This window comes from Hippopotamus amphibius, chromosome 4, assembly GCF_030028045.1.
Source record: "Hippopotamus amphibius kiboko isolate mHipAmp2 chromosome 4, mHipAmp2.hap2, whole genome shotgun sequence".
Classification (NCBI taxonomy): domain Eukaryota; kingdom Metazoa; phylum Chordata; class Mammalia; order Artiodactyla; family Hippopotamidae; genus Hippopotamus; species Hippopotamus amphibius.
The window spans coordinates 175,899,456-175,913,238 of NC_080189.1; the positions used below are offsets into that span (position 1 = coordinate 175,899,456).

Here is a 13,783-nt window from a genome sequence, read left to right on the forward strand (position 1 = left end):
GTGATAAGCTGTCAGACGGCCAGAGGATTGTCCTTAAACGGTCTGCTCTCTGAGTGCCTTTCGGTGGGGCCGCCAGCCTGCGGTCAGGGATGGAGTCTGCTCTCTGTGGGGGCGGCGGTGTGCTGGCTGGGATGGTGCAGGAAAGGGCCCCCAGGCAGCCCGTGGGAGCAAGGCCGGGCCTGGGAACGCCTGCTTGGAGCCTGTCCCGAGGTTAGGCTGAGCGTCTTTTGTTAGGGCAGGTTTATAGCACGCATAAGTAGGCATCAGTCATTTTCTTGGGCTGAAGGTCTCTTATGCCCCCAGGAAGCCCACTCAGAAGGAGCGGGCCCCCTACGACCGATCGCACGTTCTTCCAAGCTTCCTGTCAGGAAACTGTCAGCTCGGGTGAAAAGCTCGGGTGAAAAGCCTTAGCTCCCCATCCGCCCCCTCCCCCAGGGCCCCCGCTCACTGCAGGTGCACAGGGGACGGGGGTAGGGGAGGCCCCTGCCTGCTCCCCCTGCCTGGTCTCTCCCGCAGCCCTGACCTCCCGCCTTAACTGACTTGCAGGTACAATGTGAAGATGCAGGCCTTTTTCACAGTCAAACAAAAGACCGTTGCAAATGGTACCACGGTCAACAGTGAGCTGGAGGATGGTAATGATTACTGTGATAGTAACTCTGATGACCCTTCCATGCCATTGCTGCGGCAAGGTAAGGCTGAGCAGACAGGAGCGGGCGAACCGTGCCGTCGAGAACACTCCCCCCTTCTCTTCTGTGCACACACACTGCCCCTGAACTGGCACTCTCCCCCTTGGCCACAGGGCCTCATCTAATGAGCAGGGCGGGTCGTTTAGGAGATGTGGCTCGGGTGGGCGTTTGCTTAGATGGGAGGAGGACGATTCAAAGGTCCCCAGTCATGTCCCCAGCCCCCCGAGGAAGGCTCAAGGCCTGCTCGGCTTTCCTGAAAGGCCACCGCTGTCAAAGGCCAGTGACGGGAAGCTGAGGACTTGGGAAGGTAGCGCTGGCAGGGTCCCCTGTGGTTCCTCAAACACCAGGCCCGGTTCTGGAGAGCTCTGTTCTAGAGAGATCCCTGGTTCGTTGCCCAGAGAAACAGCAAGACTGGGAAAGATGCCACGGAGCTGTGAGGAATTCCAGACCCACCCCCGAGAGCCCTGGTGGGAGCCCCTTCCCCTGGGGGCTGCGGCCTAGTCTTTTCAGCTTCAATTCGGCCCCCTGTGGGGGAGATCTGGGCCTCCAGAGCCAGCCCGTGAAAGTCAAGTTCCCCAAATGTCTGGGCCTGACCGGCTACTGCCTTGGAAACCTTGTCCTTAATTCTTAATCCAGCCAGTTACCGGGTGACTCCATCCATGGGGGCAGCTCTGCCAGGAAGGTGAGAGAGTTCACGCCCTTTCCCACCCAAGACCTGTGTTAAGGCCTGAATAGGTTCTTGGAGTTGAGATCTGGAAAAAAAAAGCAGCTTAAGCTGGCATCGTTGCGTGCCAGCCATGGTGTTGGTAAAGGCCTCCTTTAACCAGGAGAGAGCACTGTGGACCGGCCACCCCAGGAGTATTTCTCCTTTATTCCCCGTGGCCTTGGGCCAGTCACACGCTCTTTCAGGTGACTTTAATTCCTTTGTGGTGTCACGGATATCACCGTGTAGTCTCCGAGGGGATTGTTTGCCTGTGTGTGGGACACGTGGGGGCCGAAATCTGTCCTCCCGGTCCCCTCCCCAGCCTCCACCCTGGGGTGGGTCAGGGTAGGAGCTTCCCGCCACGTGCGCTTTGGACAAGTATGTTCTGTCCCATCTCAGGTAACCCCTGCAGGAAGGCCCCTGCCGTGGGTGCTGAGTGAGGGGTGGGTCTCTCCACGTGGAAGGAGGAAGGCTGCTGGGGGGAGGGTGTGGGTGCGGCCAGGGCCACAGCCTGGCTGCCCGAGGCCCACCCGCAGGGGACCAAGAAAGGCCTGCAGACTGTGGGGCTGTGCCGTGTGTCCTGTTTCTTAATCTCGAGCAGGCTGCCCCAGGGGAGAGCCCCTTTCCAGGACAACCTCCTCAGAAGGGGAGGGAGCAGGGTGGCTGCTGGTTTGGATTTTAGCTCCACAGACACAGTCGCTGCAAAGTGGGCCCCAGCCACAGTTTCTTAAGACAGAGGCTACTCCTGGCCACCCTCGTACACGGAGATCAGTGCTCCTGGGGTCCTCTGGACCTTCGTGGCAAGAAGAGAGATCCCTCGTGCTGAGTCATCCAGGCCAGTGGGAAATGCCCGCGTCCTCACTTGCCAGCCCCGGGAGCTCCCTGCCACCCTTGTGGCTGATGGAGGAGGCCTGTCCCCAGTGCCACCTGGCAGGGACATGAGCCCCTTCCTCTTCCAGGGAAATCCAGGCTACCCTGAGGCCACAGCCCACGTGGGGCCTTCCCAGATGCTCCCTGGTGGCCCTGTCTCCCTCACTTTTGTACCCATGATAGGAGGACTTCCCACAAGTTTATTGCTTTTCCCCAAATTTTGAAGTCCAGAGCAGTTTCTAAAAAAAACTGGGAGAGTAGACACAGGACTGCCCCGCAAGCACAGGGAAAGGAGAGAAGACAGGTATCCCTCCAACTCTAATCAGGGTGAATGCACTTAGATGAAGGCCAAGGAGGGAAAGGTTTGGGGGTTGGGGGAGGGATGCAGGCCTGCAGCTGGAGAGGTGGGAGGCCCTTCTGGCTAGTGGATACAGCTCCCCTCCCAGAGGACCGTGTGCGAGAGTCCCTGCAGGGCACTGTCCCCTAGAAGCAGACTGACTGGGGCAGGAGGAAGGAGCGCCCATAACACCCCAGGGAGGCCTGAGGAAAACAGGGCTCCGGAACTTTGCCTTTTCGGACAGTGTTGCCGCAGAATCTTTCCAATTCAGAGCTCCTCTCCCCTGGTCTTCAGCCTCCAGGCAGGTCACATAAACCACCCCACCCAGGGTTGTCAAAGATTGCTGGCCAGTAGATTCTTTCAGGAAAACACACACACACACACCTGCCCCGACAGCTTTGGTATTTTCCCATATATGATATATGTAAAATCAAATTTTTTTTAAGCCAGCTTCTTGAAAGGAGAGGACACACTGCCTTTTTACACCCCCACTCCTATAAAATGACGTTACGTACATAAATGTTCTTAAGGGTCGTGCAGTTCAGCTCACCAAATCAGCTGAGCTAGGTTTCTCTTTGGGGGGCGGGGGGGAGGATGGCATCCTCCAGCTTTGTTCTGTGTACGGTTGTTTGGGGGTTTTTTCCCCTAAAAGTTTTATACATTTTTTACATCACCATTTAAGTCTGCTCAAGAAAGCAGAGCACAATACACTAAGAAAAGGTGCCTAGGACGGAGGCAGGAAGGCACACCGTTTCCCGCCATCGCTGGGGGTCCAGCCCCTCCTTGCTGGCTGTCAGGAGGCCTTGCGCATGGCCTGACAACCAGGGCCATCTTGACCACCCACCGGCTGGGCTCACTCTGGGACCTTTCCATGCTGCCCAGGCCCTGGACACAGCTTTGGCCTGGAGCAGGGAGAAGGGGAGTGATACCTGGCCTTAGGCTGACCTGCCAGAGAGACATGCTGTAATTGATTGCGTTACCTGCTGGGCAGGTACCCTTGGCTTGGACCTATCACCCTGTTCTGCCACTCAGTGTGCGGTGCCAAGACAAGGTGCCTGAGAAGCCAGGTATCATGCACTTCCCTCCTCCTGAGCCCGACTGTTCCCCCAGGTGGTGCCCGTGACAGGGTTGATTCTACGGATCCAACCCGCAGAGCCTGCAGCTGCTTTGCTGGTTTCCACCTCCCTGTGGGGTGGAGGCTCCAGAGGAGGGAGGGATTCCAGCTTTCCCGCAGCAGGGCAGGGCGGCGGGCACGGGGCTCCTGCTCAGACTGGGACCGAGCCAGGAGAGGGGCCATCCCGAAGGCCAGAGGCCCTGAGCATTGAAGCCCCTGTACTAACACCCTCCTTCACGTAACCCCCTGGCATCTTGGCCACCATCAAGAATGCTGCCCCAGACTCCCGGCGCCCACCGCACGCTAATCATCTCTGGCAATCTCTGTTGGCCTTTGTCTCCTTAACTCTTCTCCTCTCCTAAATTGTAAGTAATCTGCTTTCATCCCAGTGATAACACATGCATTTACAAAGCAAGCTCCGAGTCCAGTGCACGCCTTGATGGCGGTTAGTGTTTGTCTCCGACAAATGCATGGTCTTCCAGGCTTTGGTTCTAACCACACGCCTCCTGTCTGCTGAGCCTTGCTGCCCATTTGGTGAAGGTGTGTGTGGCTGGTGTGCATTTGTTCGTGTTTGTGCCATTAACTCTCGCGGGTTTGCTCTCAGCTGCTCCTGGTGACCCTGTTCCCGGGGAGGGACACTCACCAGGAGCTGGTGACCAGTGGGGAGGGACGGGCGTATCTGCTTTGATAGCCCCTCGGAGGGGAAAGCCCCCCTGCTTCTGTGTGCTGTGTTCAGGAGTGCTGCTGTCTCTGGACCCTCCGAGGCTCTGGAGTTCAATGTCAAACCCCCTGGGACTCCAGCCTGGAACATGTTTGTGAAGGTGGCAGGGCAAGTCTGGGGACTGGGGAGATTTGTTCTTCAGCCTCATGAGCAGAAGCAAAGGGTCAGAGAGAGTGGCCTCCCTGCTGGAGGGTGCTGGCTTTACTGCAGACCCTGGTCTCGGCTAGCAGCTCTCCATGCACCCTCCACAAGCAGGCTCCTCTCTGGGTCTCAACTGGCTCATCCAGGGCTGTGAGCCAGCTCTTTGGCCTCACTGCCTACCTCATGGAGAACAAATTTGGAAGCATCCTTCTGTGCCAGGTGGAGATAGTTCCTCGAAGACAGAGCAGGTGGCCTCATGGGAAGCTTGGAGCCAGTGCTCTCTGGTGCCTCCCAGCATTTTCCGTTGGGTGGGGGTTGGGGGTGGGGGGCTTGTCAGTTTGTAAAGTTTTGTCTGAGCCTCTGTAAATAGCGGGAAAGAAAGGTCCCTTCAGAGTCACAGGTGAGAGGTGGCGGGGATCCTGTCCACTTTGCAGGTGGGCTGCCCCGTGAGGCTTAGGTGAGGAACTAAAAGACCCTTGCAATTAGCCAAGACTGGGCCCCAGAAGAGAGGGACGTCGATTGGCAGAGGGGCTAGCGGTGGAGATGTGGGAGTGGTCCTGTAACGGGGACCGCAGGACTGTGTCCGGTGCTCACTGGGCAGGTGGTTCAGACCCAGTGGCCCCCCTTGACCAATGAGGGGAGCTGCAGCCAGTCTCCCAGGTGGCTGCCAGCTGCTGAGACCACAGCCCAAGAAGTCTGCACCACGAGGGGATGTCAGTTGCCTTGTCCTTGGGTTTTGCCCCGGGGGATCTCTGCGCTAATCGTGGCTTTGTGCTCCATATAGTGAAGGAGGAGCCGCAGTACAGCAAAAACCCAGTGGTGATGGTGGACGAGGTCATGAGCTCCAGCCCTCCCAAGTTCAGCTTCCCGGAGGCGGGCTTACGCATAATGATCACCAATAAGTTTGGGCCCAGGACTCGCCTGCGGATGGCCAGCAGGATCATCATTAACGAGGTGAGCGTGCTTCAGGGACCGTGAGACCGTGAGAGCGAGTGGCCTTGGATGAGTTCTGGCACTTGGAGGAGGCCCTGGCTCGTCCGCACACTTCCTGGGGTTGGGTCCGGGGTGTCCTTTGTCAGGCTGGCGTTTATCACTGCACCTGTTGAAGGAAGGAAGCCTAAACCTCACCCACAGGCAGCAAATGGTCTTATCAGGAAGGATTTTAAGGTAGGTAGCAATTGAATACCGTGCCTGCCATGTTCTACTAAGTATTTTGTCAAGTACTAGAGTAAAACTAATTGGAGAAAGGCTAGTCTGAAGTATGGATTTTCTTTTAAATGTTACTCAGGGCGAAAAAAGATGAATACACACCTTTGTGGTTGGAGCAACCCTAGAAGGAAACTGAGAAAACTATAGAAACCTTCTGTTTGTCTCTCTCAGCGTGTGGATCTATCACCTCCTTTGTGTTGTAACCTATGCCTCTTTTAATACAACCTCAGATAGCTGTAGGTTTTTTTTCCAGTATAATTCTTTGTTGATTCCTATTAAGCTAGAGTCATGACCCCCTCCCGTTGCTACCATTCATGTTCCTAATGAGTCACGTCCTACCGAGTCATGTCTTACCTCTTTACAGGTCTGTCCTTACACAGCTATTTCAGGGAGTTTTGTTTTTTGTGTTTTTTTGGTTTGTTTTCTTGTTACTGTTTTGTCTTTACTATAAGGATGACCTTTCATTTAACTCTTTTTGGATAGCAAAATATTATGCCTCCACATCTGGGCCTGTGTCTCAGATGTAGATCACTTTGCTCTTTTTGGTGGGCTAATGCTGTGGACACACTTGCAGGAAAAAAAGTTTTAAATTTCCACCCAACCCTAGATTTCATGATTTAGGAGTCCATGCCTGAAACCAACATGAAGGCGGCTAATGGTCAATTCCTCTTTCTTTTTGGAAAAATCACATGCCTTCATTTTAAGTAATAATGACTTCCCCCACCCCCCACCCCCCTTTTTGCTTCCAGTAACCACAAGAATAAGTGTTAGGCACACAGTTATGGAGTATTGCCTTGGGGACATGTTTACTGACTCGTGGTCTCCTGCTGAAGTAACTGGGAAGGATATACGTGTCCATGTGCGATGATCATTACTCACAAGGCCTAAAGCAGGCCCATAAATATGAATGAGAACCAGACAAAGAGGAGTCGTGCAAAGCAAACAGAGTCTCAGGAACATGGAAACCTGTTGCTTTGTTGAAATATGGCCTCTACATTTCCCTGGTATCATAGAAACCCACAGATTTAGCGAGCAAAGTCAGCTTCTGCTTGGATGGAATGAAGGCAGACTTGGTCAGTAGCTACAAGGAGATTGGGGAGAAAAGAGGACGGGTTGGTTCAGGGCACACCCATTAGATGTGGCAAAAGACTTGGACAGCAGAGGCCTTCCAAAGGGCTGCTAACCCAATAAGATGCTTGACATCGTTTGTTGTTAAGGAAATACAAATTAAAACCACAATTAGATACTACCACACAGCCACCAGAATGGCTAAAATGAAAAGGATTGACAATATCAAGTGCTGACATGGGTGAGAAGCAACTGAAATTGTAATCCGTTGCTGGTGCGAGTGTAAAATGGTTCAACCTGCACCTACCTCATGACCTAGCAGTCCCACTCCTAGATGAATACCCAAGAGAAATGACTGCACACATCCCCAAAAAAACATGTACGCACAAATGTTCACAGCATTCTTCATGGTAACCAAAAAGGGGAAATAACCCAAATGCCCACCAACAGGCAAAGAATATGTTGTGTGTAATTCACAGGATGAAATACTGTACAGCCCTGAAAAATGACCAGTGACTGATTTGTGCGGCAATGTGGATGAACCTCATAGGTAAAAGGTTGAGAGAGAGAAGCCAGACGTAAAATAATACGTACTCTTTGAATCCATTTATAGGAAGCTCAAGTTCAGGAAAAACTGATGTTTATAAAAGTCAGAATGGAGTTACCTTGGTTACCTCTGGAGAGAGGGGACCCTAAAGGAGTCTTTGGAGGGGCTGGAAATGTCCTACATCTTGATGTGAACCATCCTTGGGCTGTTGGACACTTAATGTAAATGCACTTTTTCTGTGAAAAAAAAATTTTTTTTATCTATGCAAAGTCTCTCCTGTGACTGTCTTCAGGTAGTTTATGACCATCTGCTGGGGGAGCCAGGGTGATTGCTGTCATCTAGTGTCATGGGCTGCGTTGTCAGATGGGCATTAAGAGGGGGCAGCCCAGGGCTCCAACTGATACCTCTGCTGGTATTGGTCCAAGTGGAGATGAGCAAGTTTAGCTGGATTCCAAGGTCCTTGGGCCATTTCTCAGGCAGACCCATCTCCAGAGTCGTCGTTCTAGGAACCTTTAAGGGCCACTGTGCGTGAGGAACAAAGCAGCAGGGCAATGCTTTGTCACACGCCTTGGTGTCTGTCTTGCCTCCTGTCCACGCAGAGGCAGAGGCTGATCAATTCGGCCAACAGCGTGAGCCGCAAGCCGCTTCAAAATGGGAGACACGAGAGCATCGAGAACGGGAACGTCCCCGTGGAGAACCCCGAAGAGCCGCCGCGGGAGCAGGAGCAGCCCCCGCCACCCCCACCACTGCCCCCGGAGCCAGAGCCGGTCGAGGCTGCTTTCCTGTCCCCCTTCTCCATGCCCGGTGAGTTCTGGGGCAGTGCGGCTCTCGGGCTACACTGCTGGGGCCTCCGAGGGTCCAAGCCTGGGTCTTCAGGATGGAGAGCTGGACCCGTAAGGGTGGGGCAGACTGGTGTGAAGGGTGGACGTTAAGTCACTCAATGAACACCTCTTAAGTGCTGAACTGTGGGTTCGAGCTACATTGGGATGCAGGCACTGCCCAGGGTGGGGGAGCCTGTGTGTCAGACAGCCGGCCAGCTGGAGACGTGGGAGGTGCCAGGAACCCCTAGTGACCACACTCAGATGCCCAGGGCATCAGGGCTTTCTCGTGCAGTAAGAGAAAACAGCCACGTGCGTTATTTTTATGGACACGCTCAGACCACGCTCAGCGTGGGCAGCCTGTTTTGCCTGTGCGTTGTGTATTTGCTGGGATAGGATAGTCTAAGGCCATAAATGATCTTTAGACAGTTACACCTTATATATTTGACAATATCTCCTACCTATAAATAAATGAGAACAGGCATGACTGCCCCAGCCCTGAATGTCCTCCCATCTCATTGGATGGGCCCAGTGTCATCTGACTGCCGGCTCCTTGCTGATTTCTCTCTGCTCCAGCCACACTGGCCTCCTCACTGTCCTTCCCAGAACGTAGCAGGTATGCTCCTGCCCCAGGACCTTTGCATTTGCCCTTTGCTGGGATGCACTTTCCCCAGTTATCTGTATGGCTCCCTTCCTCACCTTCTTCGGGTGTCTGCTTAAATATCACCTTCTCAGTGTAATCTTCCCTGATGACCCTATTTTAAGTGTTTTATGTATTTGGTTATCTTGTGTCTCCCCAACTAAAATATCAGCTCCATGCTGGCAGGGGTCTTTGTCTATCGCATTCACTGCTGCATCCCCAGTGCCCAGGCCTGACACGTAGTAGGCACTTAGTAGACATCTGTCAAAGGAATGAATCCAGAGTTCATGTGCAAGAGGACCCCCGGACACACCCAGTCTGTCTTCATCCTTAACCAAACTCCTCTGCAGTCCACGATGGGAAATGAAACCCTGAACTTTTTGGCCTCATCTTGGAGGTGTTTTTCCTTGGTGTCCTGCCATCCTGAGAGGCAGCAGAATTCCAGATTTTTCAAGTCCAGAACTTGATGTTTTTCTGAAAAGAATTCAGGCTCACAGACTGCACCTGATTGGGGAGATGGCTGGGGGGGAGGGGAGGAGGCTGCTCAGCCCCTCATCCCCATTTTTATGGGGACACTCCTGCTTCCCAAGTAGACGGCGTGGGCCTCCCCAGACTGGGAGGCTCAGCCACTGTGCTTCATCTGGAAAACATGGGTTCTGTGAGCCATCACAGGGCTCCCTGGGAGTTTCTAGATTAGAGTCTCCAGGGCATGCTGAGCTACCCCGGGGCTTGTCCCCAGATTCAGGGCCTAGTTCTCAAAACCCAGACAGTCCAAAAGCTGGAGCAGGACCTGGGAACCAGCATTTTCAAACCTTCTCAAGGGGATTCCCGGGGCCTGGGCCAGGTTAGGGCTTGTTGCTCCTGGTCGGCACCTCCCCGGCTTCTTTCCCATTGAGGGAAGACCCAGAATGTGAAATGCATTTCCGCCACTGAGGTCACAGAGGGGCCCGGCCCAGGGGTTTGGGCCTCCCCAGGGCCCCATCTGCTGACCAGAAGGCTGAGGGCATCTGCGTCTTGGCCTGCCTCTAACACATCCCTGGCACGTCAGCCCACCTTCCAGAATACTCTGTGGGAGCAGAGGTCACGCTCAGCCAGCTTGGCGGGTGGGCTAAAGGTCGAACTGTCTCTGGGTGGGAGCTTAGTCCCTGGGACCAGGTCTGGGACCCGGAGGGAGGGAGGGAGGAGTGATCTTCTCCAGATCCTTGAAACCTGTATCAGATCACCCATTTGGGTATGCAGGAGAAAGATGCTTTCTGCGGGGCAGAGTCCTGGGAGGGAGGTGTGTCCACCCAGCGGAGAGTCTGCTCCAGGGCTGATGGACCAGGAGGGGCCCGTCCCACCCAGCATTTCTTACTCCAGTGGTCCTGAGAGGCCTGGACACAGGCCCCTGGGTACCACACACAGCCTCGAGCCATCACTTCATCAGCCAAGTCCGCATGGCCAAGAACAGGGGCTGCAGTCACTAATGGGGTTTCAGTTCTTCAGGGTCTGGAGACCAGATGCCAGGGAGGGCCGGAGTGTGGCCACGGGGAGGGAGATGCAACCATTGTCCAGGAAACAGCCTACCTCGCTGGGGGGTTGGACTGAGAAGGAGCTACCATTCGGGGAATTCTGTTCTCCAGCCCCAGGAGGTGGGTGCAATCCGCATTTTACAGACGTGGGGCCTAATGGGGCCACCACCACCACCACCACCACCACCACCCTCTACTGCCACTTCATCTGAACCCTGGTCCTGATGCTACTCACCACCCAGGGCTCTGCAGGAAACCAGGGAAGGGAGGTGCCCTTTTAGGCAGCTGCTCTCCTGTAAAGTGAGGCAGCCACATGTATGGGCAACTCATGTTTCCATTTCCTTGAAACTTTGAGTTTGGCGGGACTTCATGGGGTGGCCCCAGGGCCAGCCACCCCCTCCTCTTGTTGTTGTGCCAGGATCTGATGCTCCTTGGAGTAGTGGCTTGTGGGAAGTCGGGTCTGGCTCCCTGCAGGGACTCTGGGCAGGTCACTTCCTGGAGTGGGCAGGGCTTAGAATGCTGCTCCCTTGCAAAGGGCTGGGACCAGATTGCTCCTAGGTTCTCTGCACTCGTGAGCCCTTCCCCAGGGGGCTCTGCCCTTCCTGGCAGGCAGGGGCTTCCTGTTGAAGTTGGTTCCACATTCCTCTTCAGGCCAGAGGCTCCAGGACGTTCCCCTGGGCCGGCCGGCAGCGGAGCCAAGTGCTGCGAGCTTCCGCCCCGTGCTCGCCTCTCCTCGCCCTCAGGGACGGGGCCAGGGCTTCCTGTGTCCCAGCGGAAAGCTCCCTTTGTGTCCCTGCGGAAGTGTTTCCAGGTGTTGCCCTGGGAAACCACCAGTTACTTCCTCTTCATCTCCTCCCCCCTCCTCAATGTGAGGAACAGGGGTTGGGAATGAAATTGTGTGACTGCCGCCCGTTTAGGTGTGTACAGAGGCCAAGGGCAATCGAGGCCAGTGTGGACAGAGGTTTACAGGAATTTAGAGGCAGTCGGTGTGAGAAATTCCACATATACAACCACAGGCCCTCTGTCCACACACCCACCCTCCTCATCTTTTCAGCTCATCTCTGGTTGTGGCATCACAGTGATCTGGGGCTGTAGGGAGGCCCTGAGGGGCTTTAGGGGTGGATGGAGCTAGTGTTCTCCTAAGCTGGACCCCAGGAAGGAAGCACGGGGCCAGGGAAGGGATGAGGGGGTGGGGCACTGGGAAGAGGGGAGACTCCGTCCCTCTGGTCAGTTCAGAACCAGTGTGGCTGCGGGTGTCAAGGAATGACCCCAGGCCATCTGGTGTGAGGCTCTTCTGCATGGTCGGGGACAGGCTGGGAGGCAGGTGCTGGAGTCTAGAAGTCCTGGGTTCGAATCTCCGTTCTACCACTCACCAGGGCTCTGGCCCCGGGCAAGCTGCTTCACCTCCTAAACCTTAGTTCCTCATCCACAAAGTGAGGCGATGGCATCTTTGGTCTCTGTAAGCAGTGAATAGGTCATTAGTCACCACCTCTATACACTGCCTGACACAAAGGTGCTCAGTACGCGTTTGCGTGGACGCGTGGTTTCCGTTATACCCAGCTTCTCACGCCCCCCCCTGCGTGGACATAAGCAGTGTTCTAGAAAGGTCACAGGCCAGCATCTCTGAAGGCCTGGCGCCGTGGTCATCCCCAGGGTCAGAGAGAGGGAATTGGGATCTACTAAGCACCTGCGATGTGCTAGGTGCGGGGCTTCAAGGCACTTTGCAGACAAGAGGATTCTTTCCGTTGGTAAATATTTGGGTACCAGACTGTTGTGGGCCTCGGGGATCCAGGTGGGAACAGGACAGCCATGGTCCCTGCCCTCTGGGACCTTCCAGGCTTACAGGGTAAATCCGGGCAGATCATTGCACGATACATTTTACGTAGCATCTCCTGCTCTCAACACATAGCTGAAGGGTGGGGGAGGGGGAGGGGGAAACGCCAGCCCGCGGCCCCCAGGGCTCTGCCCACCCACATGAGGCGTCACTGGGTTTGTGGACCAGAGCCCAGGGGCACCCAGCTGCAGCCTGGATCTGGTGCCCACCCAGTCTGGTGCTGGATTTACATCCTCACTGAATGCGGCTGTGCTCTTCCCACCCTGAGCCACGGAGGCTGGTAATTGGGCCTCCTTGGCCAGCTGTTGGTTGTGGGAGAGAGAAAAAGAAGAAGGAGTTCTTTCTTCCATGGAAGCTGTGGTTTGTGGCCCAGGCACTGCCCTGCAATGGCCGGCCAGTGACCCTGAGCCCCAGCCAAGCTGGGGAAAGCCCTTAATACAGGCTGTTTGTGGCTGATGTACAGTCTGGGACGTGCTCCTGCCCTGTGGGCCACACCCTTGCCCTCCAGATGGACACCTCCTGCCCCTGTAAGGGTAAGGAAGTCACATCTTGTGTTTTGAGATGCTGGCGTTCGTGTCTGCTATTATTATAGCGGCCACATCTAGCTGGGGACTTGCTGCATGTCACGCATTGAGTGGAAAACAGGGAATTCTTATGGGGCTCTTATGGGGCTTGTGTGTACCATGCCCTGTTCTAAGAGCTTTACACGTATTCCCTCACTGAATCTTCACAACAACATGGAAAGGGAAGTACAGGGAGGTTAAGTGACTGGCCCACAGTCACCCAGCTGTTAAGTGGAGAGCAGGGTTTCCAACCTGGGCAGCCCAGGCTAACCACTGCCTCTTTGTACTGTGCACTTTCTTTCAGTCCTCGCAGCTGCCTTGTGAGGGAGGCATTACCATTATCCCCATTTTACAGAGAGAGAAACTGAGGCTCGGAGAGGCTATGGGACTTCCCAAGTCACACAACCGTCATGTGGGGAGCCACCCTTCCACCCGCTGCCTCCTGAGCTAAGGATGCCATCCCGGGCCAGTCCAGTCGGGAGTGGAAGTCCAGGCCCTTAGAGGTTCTTGAACAGTAACGGAGGTAAAGCTTAGTGAGCACTTCCTATGGACCAGGCCACGTGCTTCACACAGATAAACTCATTAAGTCCTCAGGACAACCCTGGAAGGTGGGTACTGTTATTATCCCCATCTCCCCAGTGAAGAAGATGAGGCTCAGAGAGGGTTAGTTGCCCAAGATCACACAGGAGGAAGGGACAGAGCCAGGATTTGCAAACTAGCCTTCTGAGCCCAGATGCTACCCTGGGGACAACACTATAGCCCAACCAGTGGATTCTTTCAGCTCCTTCCTTTGGAGCCCGTGAGAAAATGTTTGCCTCTGTCCAGGGTGTACAGGTGCCAACGAACTTGAGTCTGTGTTGAGCAAACCACGTTGAATGGACTGGAATTATAGGCCTTTGGGACTGGCGTGCTCTCTTCAGGCCTCGGATGGCACCGCTAAACCTTTTCTTCCTATATCGTCATAAAACTCAGTGCAAGTGATGTGAAGATTTCAGGAAGCTTCTAGGGCGTCTTCTCGCCA

The 13,783-nt window shown here is 54.8% G+C and overlaps 1 protein-coding gene across 2 annotated transcripts in view; it reads left to right on the plus strand.

Moving 5' to 3' along the window:
• SLC24A4 (solute carrier family 24 member 4) overlaps window positions 1-13,783 on the plus strand; it is a 172,781-nt gene that overhangs the window by 127,343 nt on the left and 31,655 nt on the right. Inside the window, exons 10-12 of one of the 2 annotated variants that reach the window (XM_057731854.1) lie at window positions 547-689; window positions 5,357-5,526; window positions 7,996-8,200. In XM_057731854.1, the coding sequence (XP_057587837.1) occupies window positions 547-689; window positions 5,357-5,526; window positions 7,996-8,200 (518 nt within the window). The remainder of the gene's footprint in view (window positions 1-546; window positions 690-5,356; window positions 5,527-7,995; window positions 8,201-13,783) is intronic. The other variant, XM_057731855.1, reaches the window with a different exon arrangement.